This window comes from Macaca mulatta, chromosome 9 (genome assembly GCF_049350105.2).
Source record: "Macaca mulatta isolate MMU2019108-1 chromosome 9, T2T-MMU8v2.0, whole genome shotgun sequence".
Classification (NCBI taxonomy): domain Eukaryota; kingdom Metazoa; phylum Chordata; class Mammalia; order Primates; family Cercopithecidae; genus Macaca; species Macaca mulatta.
Window position 1 is genome coordinate 20056805 of NC_133414.1, and position 17852 is coordinate 20074656.

The window sequence follows — 17852 nt, forward strand, 5'->3', positions numbered from 1 at the left end:
TTCTCAATAAATATTGATTGGAAACATACTGGAGACACAGTGTTGAACAAGACATGGCCTTGGTTTTTAGTTTCTGGGTTTTGAGACAGGTTCTCTTTCTGTCACCCAGGCTAGAGTGCAGTGGCGTGATCATGGCTCACTGCACCCTTGACCTCCTGGGCTCAAGCGATCCTCCCACCTCAGCCTCTTGAGTAGCTGGGACCACAGGTGCATACCACCACGCCTGGCTCTTGTTTGTGTTTTTGGTAGAGACAGAGTTCCACCATGTTTCCCCGGCTGGTCTCAAGCTCCTGGGCTCAAGTGATCTGCCTGCCTCTGATTACAGATGTGAGCCACTGCACATGACCAACCTTGGTGTTTTTTAAAGCACTTTTACATTACTGTCTAGATAAAGAGTTGCCACTCTTCTGCAAATTGGTATTTACGAATTTATTTTGAGGATCTGTTCAGGTTTAGTCCACAAACCAATATGCAGCAAACTTTTAATTCTTTATCCCAAAGAGGGGGCCACAATGCATAGGTGATTGACCAGTCACCCTCATGCTGTGTAACCCCTCATATGCCATGTCGACAGTAGCAGAAACTGGAAAAGGAATCAATTCCTTTTTGTCTTGGCTTGGAACAGGGAGAAGCAAAAACTGGTAGAAAAGTTTGACATCACCTCATGGGACTGACCCTCCATAGCCGCAAAACAAGTTGGCCAGGAATCCAGGTAGAATCTGCAAAAGCAGACTCCAGCTCTGACACTGGCCTGGCGATAAAGTCCTTAGGATGTTAATAGAGGTTCAGTGGAAGTGAAATGAAGGACCATATTGTCTCCCAACCAATGTAGTATCCTAATGATTCTGTAGAGCAGGATGAATCTAAATCTAAATGTGGATTTCAATATGATTCCACAACAGCCATCCCTGAAGCTCCTTCTACAGTATCCTACACAGGGCTGTGGGCTATATCTGTATCTGTGCCTTCTGCTTTTCTTCCCCATCTTACCCTACAGCTGTGACCAAGGCTTTCAGACAAACCTGTGGGGCCCCAGAGTTAGAGGGTGGCAGGAAAAGGACAGCTTGAAGGAGAACCTATTAACTAGAGTGGACCGCAGTTACATTTGGCCTTGGAATCTGGAATAGGTTTGCTTTCCTCAAGAACCAGAGCACCTCTTGTGTCCCAGCATGTCCCAGAGCACTGTGTCCGTGTCTTATCACAGTCCCCACCGTTCCTGGTGTTCCTGTAAAGCCTCTGGAAAACCAAGATTTCTTGGCTTCTGTTTGTTCTTGCTTCTTGGGACTTTTCTTTACCTTAAAGAGAAAGCAAAATAAGAAGAAAGAGTGGCCCACTGGCCTCAAACATTCATATCCAAGAATCACTTATATTCATCAGTATTTATGAAGGACCATGTAGGAGTGAACTAGGAATGAGCTGAACCATGCCCCAGGGCCATGATGCTGGAAAATCATAAAAATCTGATAGGGCCGGGTGCGGTGGCTCACACCTATAATCTCAGCCCTTTGGGAGGCCAAGGTGGGAGGATCACTTGAGGCCAGGAGTTCAAGACCAACCTGGGCATCAATGCGAGACCTCATCTCTCCAAAAAGTAAAAAAAAAAAAAAAAAAAAAAAAATTAGCTGGGCATGGTGGCATGAGCCTGTAGTCCCAGCTACTCAGGAGGCTGAGACTGGAGAATTGTTTGAGCCTAGGAGGTTGAGGCTACAGTGAGCCATGATTGTACCACTTCGTTCCAGTCTGGGTAACAGAAAGACCCTGTCTGGGGAAAAAACAATCTGATAGGCTTCCAGACTAAAAGTAAATTTTGGAATGTGAACAAGGGCAAGAGCCCTGGATGGTAAATGGAAAGAGTTCCATGTGGCTCTTTACCATTTGAGATTAAGCCAAAAATGAAGATGTCAACTTAAAACAGGATACATTTGCCGGGCGCGGTGGCTCAAGCCTGTAATCCCAGCACTTTGGGAGGCCGAGACGGGTGGATCACCAGGTCAGGAGATCGAGACCATCCTGGCTAACACGGTGAAACCCCGTCTCTACTAAAAACTACAAAAAACTAGCTGGGCGAGGTGGCGGGCGCCTGTAGTCCCAGCTACTCGGGAGGCTGAGGCGGGAGAATGGTGTGAACCCGGGAGGCGGAGCTTGCAGTGAGCTGAGATCCGGCCACTGCACTCCAGCCTGGGCGACAGAGCGAGACTCCGTCTCAAAAAAACAAAACAAAACAAAACAAAAAAAACAGGGTACATTTGATTAACAAATGGTTTCATGGATAAAAATTCAATGATTCCTTAAGGGATATTCCCTTGGAACTTCAAGTTGGTTTAAACAAAAACAAAAACAAAAACCTCAGCATTTGAGGACTATCAAAGAAAATCAGAATTAAAGAGATATGTATCAGTACATTCCTGCATCGTTACACTGTTATAAAGAAATACCTGAGACTCAGTAACAAGAAAAGAGGTTCAATTGGCTCACAGTTCTGCAAGCTGTACAGGAATCATGTTGGCATCTGGCTTCTTGGGGAGGCCTCAGGAGACTTACAGTCATCTAAGAAGGTGAAGGGAAAGCAGGCATGTCATACATGGCTGGCGCTGGCAGGAGAGAGAGACAGGCGGGAGGTGTCACACACATTTAGACAACCAGATCTTGTGAGAACTCTTATGAGAATAGCACCAAAGGGGAAAATCCACCCCTATGATCCAATCACCTCCTACCAGGTCCCACTCCCACACTGGGGATTACAATTTGACACGACTTTGGCCAGGGACACAATTTCAAACCCTATCAAGATAGAACACTGTAAACAAAGTGAGTATGGGAAAACCTGGCCGAGCACGGTGGCTCACGCCTATAATCCCAGTACTTTGGGAAGCTAAGGCAGGCGGATCACCTGAGGTCAAGATCACCTGAGGTCAAGACCAGCCTGGTCAATGTGGCAAAACCCCGTCTCTACTAAAGATACAAAAATTAGCCGGGTGTGGTGGCATGCACCTGTAGTCCCAACTACTTGGGAGGCTGGGGCAAGAGAATCACTTGAACTCGGGAGGCAGAGATTGCAGCGAGCCAAGATCGCACCACTTCACTCCAGCCTGAGTAACAGAGCAAGACTCCGTCTCAAAAAAAAAAAAGGAAAGAAAAGAAAATGAATATGGGAAAACCTTACCATTTGCTAAAGTCCCAGAGAATATGAAAGAATCTGTATCACGGAAAAACATCTTTAACAGCGAGTCAATTTCTGTTGTGCATGGGGCAGATATTAAACTGTGTTGATGAGTTTGGTTTGAGGACGTTTACAGTGGAAGAGCACACAGGAAATGACTTGTGCTGGGTCTTAATGAGGGGTAAATATGGAGAAATATTTACTTTTGTGTAGCATTTATTTTGGTATATAGCAAATGCCTATTAATAAGCACTTTCATAACTCTCTTTATCTATGGGTTCCACATTCATGGATTCAACCAACTGTGGATTGAAAATGTTAAAGAAAAGTTACAACAATAAGAATGATAGACATAAAAAGCAATACAATCGAATAACTATTTGTGTAGCGTTTACCTTGTCTTAGGTATTACAAGTGATCTAGAGATAAAGCATACAGAGGATGCGTGCAGTTATGCACAGATAGTACGCTGTTTTTTTGTTTGTTTGTTTGTTTGAGATGGAGTCTCTGTTGCCCAGGCTGGAGTGCAGTGGCGCGATCTCGGCTCACTGCAGTCTCCGCCTCCTAGATTCAAGCAATTCCCTTGCCTCAGCCTCCTGAGTAGCTGGGATTACAGGTCCACACCACGCCTGGCTAATTTTTGTATCTTTAGTAGAGACAGGGTTTCTCCATGTTGGTCAGGCTGGTCTCAAACTCCTGATCTCATCCGCCTAACTCTGCCTCCCAGAGTGCTGGGATTACAGGTGTGAGCCACTGAGCCCAGCCAAGTACACTGTTTTATATCAAGGACTTGAACATCTTTAGATTTTGGGGGTCCTGGAAACAATATCATGGCAGATATCAAGGGATGACTGTATACCCAATACTAGCCTAGCCTGATGCAATCCATTTTCTATATTCTCATTACCTTAAAGAATGGTGCTTTTACCCTAGTTTTAGCCATGTGAAAATATGCTCAATGAGACTAAAGAATTTGCCTAGGCCACTCACCTAATAAATGGCAGAATCAACATTCAAATCCAAGTCCACTTAAAATCCCTTATTCTTGAACCCATAGGAATGAAATTAATATGGAGAATACCTTCCACATTGTAGACACACTGCAAGCTGAAGTGAGACCAGGGAATCAGAAGTGACATTGTCATGGGCCTCTCTGGTTTAGCATCCTGGGGTCTTTTATCTTGGCTACGTCTGTCCCCTGCATTCCTTGACTGTACTCTAGTCTAATTTTAGAAATACAGTTCCTGAAGTAAAGATATTGAGGAATAGGTATCTGCTGCTCTTCTTTCCTAGTTCTGTAAAGCTAATTCTATATAAACCACATCTAATGGTAACATCATTGGTTACAGGAGATGAGGCAAGAAAGGAGGCATGTTCCAACTTGACATCTTAATCTAAGAGTATAACCTTATTACCTATGATCCCTGGAATTATACACCAATTTCCACCACCATTTTGATTTCTTTTTACTTTTTCAGTCCCCTCTTTCTGATACTCAGATGATTGAAAAGTGATATAAAGTTGGTAAAAGTCATAAGATTTTCTCTGGGGTCTTCTGTCGAGTCAGGCATTAAAAATTTGTCTTGCACTGATGAAAAACTATGTGTGATGCTTAAACTCTGTTTTTTTCCAAGGAGTAAAAGAAACATCTGAAAGAAGTAAAAGGCCATGCTAGGATTATTTTTTTTTAAAAAAATCTTGAATCTATACTTTTGTGATCAGAAACTTTTCTGAATAATGGATGGATCTACTCATGGAAATTGTATTTCTAGTGGTAAAACTGAGTTTGATGAAGACTACATCCTTGGGAGGCTGAGGGGGGAGGATTACTTGAGGCCAGGAGTTTGAGACCAGTCTGGGTAACACGGCAACACCCTGTCTCTAAAAAGTTTTTTTTTTTTTTAATAAAATGTAAATACTTTAAAATATTTTTAAGGTTACATCTCACTAAAAAGAGCACCATGCTTTAGTGCTGGGTGCAGAATAAAACAATGTGGCCCATTTGGATGGTAGTTTGGAATACGATTTTAAAAGTCTTAATAATTCATGTCTGACACATGCTACCTCTGGGACTCCATCCCAAGGAAAGAATTCTAAATAGAGGCTTTTGTACAAAGATTTTTCAAAGCAGAATATTTTTCATACTGAATAATGTCGTGAATCTAAGTATCAAAGAAGGGTGAATGGTTGAGGTAATCTTTTTTTTTTTTTTTTTTTTTTGAGATGGAGTCTCACTCTGTCACCCAGGCAGGAGTGCAGTGGCGCAATGATCTTTGTTCACTGTAGCCTCTGCCTCCTGGGTTCAAGCGATTCTCCTGCCTCAGCCTCCCGAGTAGCTGGTATTACAGGCATGAGCCACTGTGACCAGCTAATTTTTCTATTTTTGTAGAGACTGGGTTTCACCATATTGGCCAGGCTGGCCTCAAACTCCTGACCTCATGTGATCCGCCTGCCTTGGCCTCCCAAAGTGCTGGGATTATAGGCGTGAACCACTGCACCTGGCCAAGGTAGTTTTAAAATATATTTTATTTTATTTTATTTTATTTTATTTATTTATGAGACAGAGTTTCCCTCTTATTGCCCAGGCTGGAGTACAGTGGTGCGATCTTGACTCACTGCTACCTTCGCCTCCCAGGTTCAAGTGATTCTCCTGCATCAGCCTCCTGAGTAGCTGGGATTACAGACATGCACCACCATGCCTGGCTAATTTTGTATTTTTAGTAGACATGGGGTTTCTCCATGTTGTTCAGGCTGGTCTTGAACTCCTGACCTCAGGTGATCCTCCTGCCTCGGCCTCCCATAAAGTGCTGGGATTATAGGCATGAGCCACCGCACCCGGCCAAAATATATTTTTAAAAGTATATCACTTGAAAAACTGTGTGTGTGTGTGTGTGTGTGTGTGTGTGTGTGTGTGTATGTGTGTGTGTATATGTGTGTGTGTGTGTGTGTATGTGTGTGTGTGTGTGTGTGTGTATGTGTGTATGTGTGTGTGTGTGTGTGTGTGTGTGTGTGTGTGTGTAAGTGTGTAAGAGACAAGGTCTCACTTTGTTGCCCAGGCTGGTCTCAAACTCCTGGGCCCAAGCGATGCTCCCACCATGCCCTCCCAAAGTATTGGGATTTACAGGCATGAGCCACAGCACCTGGCCTTTTTAAAAAATATATATGTTTTGTTTTTTCATTTTTTTTGTTTAATATTGGATGAAATGCAATATATTATGATTGTAGTTCTAGAAGTAAACTTCATATATTTAAGAAAATTTCTAGAAAAAAATAGAAACATCATACTGTCAGCCAGGCACAGTGGCTCACGCCTGTAATCCCAGCACTTTGGGAGGCCGAGGCAGGCTGATCACAAGGTCAGGAAATCGAGACCATCCTGGCCAACATGGTGAAACCCCGTCTCTGCTAAAAATACAAAAAATTAGCCAGATGTGGTGGCAGGCGCCTGTAGTCCCAGCTACTCGCGAGGCTAAGGCAGGAGAATGGTGTGAACCTCGGAGGCGGAGTTTGCAGTGAGCCGAGATCGCTTGGGCGCCGCAGTGAGACTCAGTCTCAAAAAAAAAAAAAAAAAAAAAAAAAATTATAGTGGAGGTCAAGAACTGGCTTCCAAATATTTAAATTCACCTCATGTCGATTGTGCCTGTATCCAGAATTTGGTCCTCCTTTCCCAATCCGCAAATTGTGACTAGACCTTAGTAACATTAGGGCCCTTAACTCAGTCTTCAACCCAGACAACAGTCAGGTAGAACAAATTAACTTTGGAAAATTTGGAAATGAACATGGGTTCTCTCTACTCCAGCTCCTTGTCTTCTCTGGCAAGTCCAGGTAAAAAGCTCATTGAGTAGGGAGAAACTGCTCCCTCCTCCTGAGAGGTTGAAATAATTTTTTTTAAAGAATAGGTTAAGCCGGGTGTGGTGGCTCACGCCTGTAATCCCAGCACTTTGGGAGGCCGAGGCAGGCGGATTACGTGAGGTCAGGAGTTCAAGACTAGCCTGACCAACATGGTGAAACCCCATCTCTACTAAAAATACAAAAAATTAGCTGGGCGTGGTGGCGGGCACCTGTAATCCCAGCAACTTGGGAGGCTGAGGCAGGAGAATCACTTGAACGCAGGAGGTGGAGGTTGCAATGAGCCGAGATCGTACCATTGCACTCCAGCCTGGGCAACAAGAGCGAAACTCTGTCTCCACAAAAAAAAAAAAAGAAAAAAAAAATAGGTTAAAAGGAATATCACATGAAAAACTATGTTACTTTGTATATATGGTGTATATAAGAAATATATAGAAGAGGCCGGGCATGGTGGCTCATGCCTGTAATCCCAGCACTTTGGGAGGCCGAGGCAGGCAGATCACCCAAGGTCAGGAGTTCTAGACCAGCCTGGCCAACACAGTGAAACCCTGTCTCTACTAAAAATACAAAAAATTAGCTGGGCGCGGTAGCTCACGTCTATAATCCCAGCTACTCGGGAGGCTGAAGCAGGAGAATCAATTGAACTCCAGAGGAGGAGGTTGCAGTGAGCTGAGATTGCACCACTGTACTGCAGCCTGAGCTACACAGTGAGACTCTGTCAAAAAAAAAAAAAAAAAAAGAAAAGAAAAGAAAGAAAGAAATATATAGAAGCAATCCACTTGCCCATAATGGGGAAAGAAATACAATACCACTTAGAACAATACAGTTTTCACCATTTCTGAGCTTACCTGTTTTTTCCACCTTGTGGATAAATAGATATTAGCTAAAGAGAGAATAAATGCTTATCTGTAAATTCTTTTGGTTTGATTTGTTTTTTTCTTTTTTTTGAGACAGGGACTGACTTTGTCCCCCAGGCTGGAGTGCAGTCGCGTGATCACAGCTCACTGCAGCCTAGACCCCCTGGGCTGAAGTGATCCTCTTGCCTTAGCCTCCCAAGTTGTTGGGCGTATAGGTGCCTGCCACCACACCTAGCTAATTTTTGTTTTTGATTTTTAGTGAGAAGAGGTCTTGCTGTGTTCCCAGGCTGATCTTGAACTCCCAGGCTCAAGCAATCCTCTTGCCTTGGCCTCACAAAATGCTGGGATTACAGGAGTGAGCCACCACTTCCGGCCCTTTATCTGTAAAATTTCGAAGCATCAAAGAAGGAAAGAGAGCTTAATTAATATCATCTTTAGTAGTTGAACGAACTCAAGGAGGAGAAATAATAGAAGAAAAGGTCATGGCTTTCATAATTCGTTGCAGCCATGAGTAAGAGCTGCTATAGTTATAGCATATATTCCCCGGTTCTTTTTTCATTCAAAAGACTGTACCTTTCGGAATTATGTCATTAATGATGAATTAATTAAAGTAGATGTTTGGGGTAGTGAGGCAGTTACTAAGTCCTTTCCACTGAAACCGAAGAACTGGGCATTTTATTCACGTTTGTGTTTCCTGATTTACAGTTGCTACAAGCGCCAATGTTGAAAACACATATTTCTGTGGCTCATCTTCGCCGTCTTTACTTGCAGTGCTTTCAAAGAGAACAATGGCTTTTTCTAGTTCAGAAATGGGTGCTACGTAGCTCAGAGCTAGGAGATTTCACGTGTTGTGAATACGAACAAACTGTTTTGTGATAAAGAACCAATGCAGTGGGGAAACCAACATCGATTACAGCAGTTATTCAGTGTATCTTTGTATTTGAGGGGAAGAAGGAGGGACACTGTTGTTTTGTTCTTATTTTTTTCCCTCTTTCTGTTCCCACTTTAGACAAAGCCCGTGGCATTTGCGGTTCGGACAAATGTCAGCTACAGTGCGGCCCATGAAGATGATGTTCCAGTGCCTGGCATGGCCATCTCATTCGAAGCAAAAGATTTTCTGCATGTTAAGGAAGTAAGGAGAATAATTTCATTTTCTATCAGCGTGATGTTTCACCTTGACATACCATTTCTTATTTCCTATTCAGATGCCATTTCTGTGAAGCAGCATCACACATCACTGCAGTTGTATAACATACATACTAAATCAATGGCTCTCAACCTCTGCTAATATAAATATACCTTTTAAAGTGGAAAGAAGTCACGGGCCTCTTGCAATAACTTCAGCGCTCCCTGGGGCTCTGTGGCCCAGAAATTGGGAACTGCTAGAGTAGATGATCCTTTTTTATACTTACCCTGTACTTCTTCTTTTAATGTTTCACCTTGACTAGGTGTAGTTTTCTGATGCCTGAAGTCTAGCCATCTGGGGAAGGTTTAATAATAATATCTAGAATTCGTGACTCCTCTCTGCTGGCAGTGTCTAAACTCAAACTACTGATGCCCTTTTTCCTCCTTAAATGCTAAATTTCTGCAGTGGATGAGAGAATGGTAAGCATTGATGCCAGTAAGGCAACAAAGAGGTATCAGGAAAAGTCCTTTTCCCACATGCTAAATGTCTCCACCTTTTAGTGAGCAATGATACAACCTGCAAACTGGAAACATTCATCCTTAATTAAGCTTTGCTTGGAGTCAACATTTATCAAATGCCTGCCTTGTGGAGCACTGTGTTAACTGACCAGAAATTTCCCCTGTAGAATATTCTCAGTGTGTGATCCTGAGATTTTTCTTGGACCTGGAGGAATTTATACTTGGAGCCCTTCCATGTAGGGTATAATATGTTATAGGAAGCATGTGTAAATTTAATCTCTTCACTGCACTAAAGGCTGTCAGCAAAGGAGTTGATGACTGCCAATTAAAAGAGCCTAGGGCCGGGCGCAGTGGCTCATGCCTGTAATCCCAGCACTTTAGGAGGCCAAGGCGGGCGGATCACAAGGTCAGGAAACCAAGACCATCCTGGCCAACATGGCGAAACCCTGTCTCCACTAAAAATACAAAAATTAGCTGGGTGTAGTGGTATATGCCTATAATCTCAGCTACTCGGGAGGCTGAGGTAGGAGAATAGCTTGAATCAGGGAGTCGGAGGTTGCAGTGAGCCGAGATCGCGCCGCTGCACCCCAGCCTGGCGACAGAGTGAGATTCAGTCTAAAAAAAAAAAAAAAAAAAAAAGAACCTAGAAGCCTGGATACTATGGCTCATGCCTGTAATCCAAGCGCTTTGAGAGGTCAAGGAAGCCTGATCTCTTGAACCCAGGAGTTTGAGACCAGCCTGGGCAACAGGGTAAAACCCCATCTCTACAAAAAAAAAAAAAATTAGCTGGGCATGGTGGCACACACTGGGAGTCCCAGCTACTCAGGAGGCTGAGGCCAGTGGATTGATTGAGCCTGGGAGTTCAAGACGGAAGCGAGCTGGGATCATGTCAATGTATTCCAGCCTGGGCGACAGAGCAAGACCCTATCTCGATTAAAAATAAAACAACCTAGAGAATTTAGAGCCTACCATTTTGGTAACCTCTGAAAAGAGATGTCAAATACTGGCTTGGTGGGAACAATAGAAAAAGTTATCAGAAGTGATGCTGTGCCTAGAATCTCACTTAACACCGGGAAGTTAGATTATTACGGGGCCTCTTCTTGATGGTTGGTGCTGAAAGGGGAAAGGAGAAAAACAGAATGTATATTCTTCTTTGAGGTGTTCAAGGACAGATTTATTCCATCAAGGAAAATGAAGGCAGATCATAAAGATTTAAGATACATATTCCACCTGCAAGAGATAAATTGTCAACATCACACAAGTAGAGAAATCATCTGTGAACATCGCACTGTGTAATTATAAAACTGTTTGCACAAAGGTAAATTGTCCTGTGACATGAAATATTTAAGGTAGACTTCAATATTTATCTCTTTCTCTCAATACTTCTGATTATATAAGGGGAATATTTCTGTAACACTACTTCCTAAAGATCTCTTGGTAGGATGGGCTGTTATTCTTTGAACCCAGAGAGCTTATCCCTACTCAAGGTGACAGCAGCTGCTGCAATGGAATTCAGCCTGGTCCTACGGCAGCACCAGGACAGACAAGGAACGAAGAGCCTTTGACAGATTGCTGAGGACACTAAAAACATTTCTTACATGTTAAACCCATGAGCCAAAGGGTTTCTTGAATGATAATATTTGAGGCATAGTTCATTGTCATTGCCATATTTCTCTCCACTGAAAATAGTGTGGAAGAACAAGGATTTGACCTTCTGTGCACTGATTTTTAATGCTTTTGATTTTGTGTTTAGAAATTTAACAATGACTGGTGGATAGGGAGACTGGTAAAAGAAGGCTGTGAAATCGGATTCATTCCAAGCCCAGTAAAACTAGAAAATATGAGGCTGCAGCATGAACAGAGAGCCAAGCAAGGGAAATTCTACTCCAGGTATGAGACAGATGTCAAGTGTTTGCATAAAACTTAGATTATACCACTATCTGTGTACTGTTGTCTGCTGTATTCTATATCCTTTATTATGTATTAACAAGGAGGCTGGTGATATGGTTTATTGATAGCATCACAAATCTTGCATTTTCCTGCATTTAAAAAACTTCAATCCACCACCTGATTTTCATCCTATTTGGGGAAGTATCAAATTATTATCATTAATGAAAAGAGCTAAGGTCACAGAGTATTAAATCCAGGCTCCAGTGCTGAGAAAATTCTGAAACCTTAATCGTTTACTGAAAAACAGTCTGGCACAGAATAGCCCTGGTGACTAATCCCACTGTCTGTAGCTGCCTGGTATGGCTAGGAGATGTTTGGGAGATGACAGTCTCAGACATCATCAGGAAATGGCAGCTCTTGTCATCTGTTAGTTTCATTTTCACCTGAGAAACTCAATTTTCAGTTCTACCCACTGTTAAGCACTTAAAGAGAAGCAAAGTATGAAACAAGTTAAAACTGCCTGTGCAGATGGCAATTAGATGAGTTATGTAAGAAGCTGGGGCTGAATAATCCCTCCTAGGATTCGTGAGGTTGTCTGCCCCTCTCTAAAAGAATCGCTAGAAAGCCTTCTCATACACATACTGAATTTTACATGGAATCATATGCAGACGGGTCTAGGGATGCAGCATGCCTCTCCCTATGTGAAAGGATGGGACATGGGCAAGGCCTTTCTTAAATGTGAATCGCTGGATTTCTGTTTTTGCCATCTTACATCTTATTTGTTTATCTAAGATGCAAATCCCTTTGTCAGTGATAATACTTTAATGTTAGCAAGTATTTTTTTCAAGCATCAGCAGATGAGTGAAACAGAATATGCTTTGTGGTTTGGAATACCCATCCTCATTAACTGGCTTTTTATAATTGTCAAGTTCATTTAGTTCAGATGGATTCCTCTGTGTTTTGAGACCTCCACCCCAGAACTGACTTTCATTAATTCCTGGGTTATTGAGAGTGCTCAGATGGTGAGATGCATTCAGTCAGATAAAAGTAGAGGCGTGCATAAAAAAGAACAAGATTGGCTGGGTGCAGTGGCTCATGCCTGTAATCCCAGAACTTTGGGAAGCTGAGGCAGACGGATCACCTGAGGTCAGGAGTTCAAGACCACCCTGGCCAACATGTTGAAACCCCATCTTTACTAAAAATACAAAAATTGGCCAGGTGTGGTGTTGGGCACCTGTAATCCCAGCTACGCAGGAGAATTACTTGAATCCGGGAGGTAGAGGTTGCAGTGAGCCCAGATCGTGCCACTGCACTCTAGCCTGGGTGACTGAGTGAGACTCCATCTCAAAAAAAAAAAAAAAAAAAAATAAGATCATGTCCTTTGCAGCAACCTGGATGGAGCTGGAGGCCATTATCCCAAGCGAACTAACACAGGAATAGAAAACCAAATACGGGGACCGGGCGCAGTGGCTCACACCTGTAATCCCAGCACTTTGGGAGGCTGAGGCGGGCGAATCACAAGGTTAAGAAATTTAGACCATCCTGGGCAACATGGTGAAACCCCATCTCTACTTAAAAAAAAAAAAATACAAAAATTAGCTGGGCATGGTGGCATGTGCCTGTAGTCCCAGCTACTTGAGAAGTTGAGGCAGGAGAATCGCTTGAACCCTGGAGGCGGAGGTTGAAGTGAGCCAAGATCGCGCCACTGCACTCCCGCCTGGCGACAGAGTGAGGCTCCATCTCAAAAAAACAAAAACAAACAAACAAAGAAAAACAAATACTGCATGTTCTCACTTGTAAGTGAGAACTAAACATTGAGAACATACGGACACCAGGAAGGGAACACTGGATACTGGGTACTACTTGAGGGTGGAGGATCGGGGGAGGGTGAGGATCAGAAAAACCACCTCCTGGTGTGTTATGTTCATTATCTGGGTGACAAAATAATTTGTACACCAAATCCCTGAGACATGCAATTTACCTGTGTAACAAACCTGGACATGTACCATTATTATCATTAGCAGCAGTAAATTATTCATTAGGCCAACATATATATAATGCATATTTTATATGCAATATTAAATATTAAATTTTTGTTGAAAATGCATTTCTTAATGAGAAAAAAAGTAGAGGCATGTAGATAAATAACGTATCTGCATTTTGCCTGCAGGGTGTTCGAAGACCTGATAGTATTCTTTCAATTCTTAATGTTCCATTGACCTTATTTTGTGTTTTCCTACCCTCTGTATTGAAAATGGTATCATAATACTAGTTAACAAAACCTTATGGCCAGGCGCGGTGGCTCATGCCTGTAATCCCAGCACTTTGGGAGGCCAAAGCAGGTGGATCACTTGAGGCCAGGAGTTTGAGATCAGCCTGGCCAACATGGTGAAACCCCGTCTCTACTAAAAATACAAAAGTAGCTGGGCGTGGTGGTGCATACCTGTAATCCCAGCTACTCAGGAGCCTGAGGTATGAAAATCACTTGAACTTGGAAGGCGGAGGTTGCAGTGAGCCGAGATCATGTTCCAACCTGGGCGACAGTGAAACTCCGTCTGAAAAAACAAACAAACAAAAGCCACCTTATATGGAAAAATGTTGTTGTAATAGGGTGTAGACATTGCTCTTATCAACTAGGTAGTATATAGTTTGTTGAGGTTTGAAGTTATCCCAGCTGGGGGATGTTTTGTTTTTAGTTAGGACAATTCAGCATTTTTCAGAATTTTCTTGTCAAATCACTTGAGAAAGGGGTTCCAAGATAAAATAAATTTAGGATAGTTCTAGGTAATAGAAAGTTACTTTAGGATTTTTCAGAGCCTTTTAATGTGATCATGGACACCGTGAATCTCTGGTGGAATGGGAATTTTTTTAAGTATTTACTAAAATTACTTTCTCATCAAAACTCTGGTTGATGTCTTAGGAAGAGTGTTTTGTAGAATGCATTTTGGAAAATTTGGGATGGATTTTTGCAGAGGCAGGCTTGTGTCTTTTTCTGCCTCTTCATACAGAAACTAAGAAATAAGAACAACTTCAAAGGGAGTAGAAATTTTTCCCAAAATTGTCAGAGAAATGTAGTCTCCTGTGTCTCCCAAATGGGCTTCCCTAGGCTAACATTAGTGCTCCACTCCTCTTTATAAGGACCTGTGGGAGCAGTGGGTATTAGATCTTACAGGTCACAGATGAGAAAACAGGTTAAGAGAAGTTAGAGAACTTGACCAAGGTCGCAGAGCTAGTAAGCGTCAGAACCAAGATGGCAACCTGACCTCCATGCTGTACAGACCTCCATGCTGTACTGCAAATTAAGGAGCCAGGTCTTGCCAGGCACAGCAAGCCCAGGACAAATGGTTATTGCCATCTGTTACTATTTACTTTATTAGATATGTTGTTTTGCTCTTGCATTTTTTTCCTTAGGATTCTGAGTTATCCGTATTTGGGGAAATGTAACACCTCAGAACTTACTCCAGAGAACTAGGTTACCTTTTCTTACAGCCATATATCTTTTTCTTTGATTTTCTTCATTTTATTTTGTCTCAAGATTTTGCCTAAGTATATGAAAATACTTTTACTTGCTTTCACAGGTTTTTACATTTCTCTTCTTTTTTTTTTTTTTTTTTTTTTCCCTTGTCTCGCTCTGTGCCCAGGCTTGAGTGTAGTGGCACAATCTGGGCTCACTGCAACCTCCACTCCCGGGTTCAAGTGATTCTCCTGCCTCAGTCTCTCTCCTGCCTCTCTCTCTGTAGCTGGGACTCCAGGCACGCGCCACCACGCCCAGCTCATTTTTGTATTTTTAGTAGATACAGGGTTTCACTGTGTTGGCCAGGCTGGTCTCAAACTCCCGACCTCAGGTGATCCACCCACCTTGGCCTCCCAGAGTGTTGGGATTACAGGCGTGAGCCACTGTGCCGGCCTCTTAACATTTTAAATGCAGTTTTGTTTTGAGGACATAACCAGAATCTGGCAGTCTTTAAAAACTCTGATACAGAAATTATAAAAATTGACAGAACTCAATGGAAATGGAATTGGGGTACAATTCAAGAACTTGGCATTTTAATAGAATTAAAAGTCAAGGACAAATCTGCATCCTAGCCATGGTCACCGTTTGCAGTATTTGTCACAATTTTATATAACTCAAATAATATTTGGCTGTTACTAAAATTCAAAGGAAATATAAAACCCATGAACTTGAACTGAAATTAGACTTAATACTTTAGGGGGAAAAAAATGTTTTGGTCTTGGTAATAGGTCCTTGTATAACTGCCAGAAACTGCTTTTATAAATATCACTTGTCATTAATTTCACATACTGTCTGATGCCCTTACTAAATGTATTTGAGTATCTCTTAACCTTAAACAGATATAGAGCCCTCTTGCTAATTGCCTAATAGTTTTTGATGTTTATGCATAAAAATGCTAGAACAGTAGCAATAACATTCAGCCTGTTACTGATACTTTAATAAAACTTTTATTTTCATATTAATATTTACATAAGCAAATATTGCCCTTTGATGCATAAACGCTGTAGCAAATTCTTTCAACTAGACCCTGGCTTGGCCATAATAATAAACATTAGGCAGTGAGATCATTTTGCCCAAATTTAAAATGTTCTTCTCATCTTCATCTGAGAGAGGGGTCATTCAGTAACATGTTATTTAGCATGCCAGTATGCTGGTGAAAAACACAAATGCTGTTGTTCTAATATTAACTCCAATGTTTCTGAGACACTGAAGTTTATCTTACATCAAACTTTCGAATTTGGTAGTTCTGAAATGTATGATGTTCAGATTATTCCTAAATTAACCAAGTTTCATTCTCCATGTGAGTCATGCTTGAGAAATATTCTGGGCACTATCTGATGACTGCATCATATCAATTCTGTTTAGTCGTGTCTCTTCGTGTGTCTTTTAGTGGTTGGCAAGTTTTCATGTGGCTCTGTTGTTCTTTGATAGGTTGCTCATAAAAGCTTGCGTGCTTTCAATCTTAGTATACTATTAATAAAATAAGCCTAAAACAGAGGAGCTGCAACCAAACAAGAAGGAAATATTAATCTTGGGTGTTAGCCTTAAGGTTCTATGCATCACCTCTGAGGGTCTCTAAAATAAAAAGCAAAATAAATCTGTGCTGTTTCGCTATCTGTGATCTGGGCAGATAATTTGAGGGCTGCAGAAATTACACTGGTTCTCTTCCATTCTCTCAGGGCCTTTTAAAATTAAACCTTCAATTTGAAATCAGAGACCATCATGTGCCTATTTCAAGTACTCCAGGAATCTCCACTGGGAAATACTGTTTTCTTCCTTAAATGAAAGATAAATTTAAAGTTGAATAAAAACACAATGAATTATCATGTTTATTGAGTAACACAAACGTTTGAGGATCTGAAATAAGTATCAGATTTAATAGAAATTTTTGCTTTACTCCAGTAAATCAGGAGGAAATTCATCATCCAGTTTGGGTGACATAGTACCTAGTTCCAGAAAATCAACACCTCCATCGTCTGGTAAGTAGGTGATAAATGCTAAATAATACATATTGCATTTCATGCTTTCCCCAGTCCTATCCAGTTTTGTGAATTTACATATGCACTGAATCACTATGTTAACCCTACAGACATTAAAAGGAATCAGAAGTAAGCATGCCCTTTTGGAGTTACAAACAATATGGGGAAATGTTTTTTCTGGCTGGAAAAAAAAGTATGTCAAAGTATTTACTCTACATTGCTGTAGATGATCAAAGTGATTAACGTATTTAACTTCTTAATTTTTTTTGAGACAGAGTCTCGCTCTGTTGCCCAGGCTGGAGTGCAGTGGCATGATCTCGGCTCACTGCACCTCTGCCTCCAGGGCTCAAGCGATCTTCCCACCTCCGCTCCCAAGTAGCTGGAACTACAGGTGCACACCACCATGCCTGGCTAATTTTTGTATTTTTTGTAGAGACGGAGTTTCACCATGTTGCCCAGGCTGGTCTCAAACTCGTGAGTTCAAGCGATCCACCTGCCTCAGCCTCTCAAAGTGCTGGGTTTACAGGTGTGAGCCACCGTACCCAGCCATATTTAACCTTTAATCCCTAGTCCCTGTGACGGCGCTTGTCATGGGCAGTTAATGGGTGAATACTCGCCAACAACCATAGCACAATGTGAGATAGAATCTTAACATTGAATAGAAGGATAAAAGCTTTAGAAAGGTAAGGAACAGAGAGTAAATTGAAGATAGAGGATTGGCCTGCCATGGGCTCTTCCAGGGAAGTTCTGTGGAAGACACAGACAAGAAGTATAGAAAAAAGAGGAAAATGTTTGTGGGAAGAGTAACTACTGTTGTCTTTCCAAAGCGGTGGGTTCATCTTAATGGTTGCTGGATAAAATAAAGCACACCTACTTAAATTTCAATTTCAGATAAACAATAATTTGCTAGTTTAAGTACATATTGCATGGGGCATACTTACACTAAAAATGTATGGAAC

At 41.9% G+C, this 17852-nt stretch overlaps 1 protein-coding gene across 11 annotated transcripts in view; it reads left to right on the top strand.

Annotated features, from left to right (window-relative positions):
• Positions 1-17852, top strand: part of CACNB2 (calcium voltage-gated channel auxiliary subunit beta 2) — a 405954-nt gene that overhangs the window by 351828 nt on the left and 36274 nt on the right. For all 11 annotated transcript variants that reach the window (XM_015146550.3, XM_015146555.3, XM_015146552.3 and 8 more), the window contains 3 exon segments: positions 8876-8998; positions 11264-11400; positions 16817-16893. In XM_015146550.3, the coding sequence (XP_015002036.1) occupies positions 8876-8998; positions 11264-11400; positions 16817-16893 (337 nt within the window).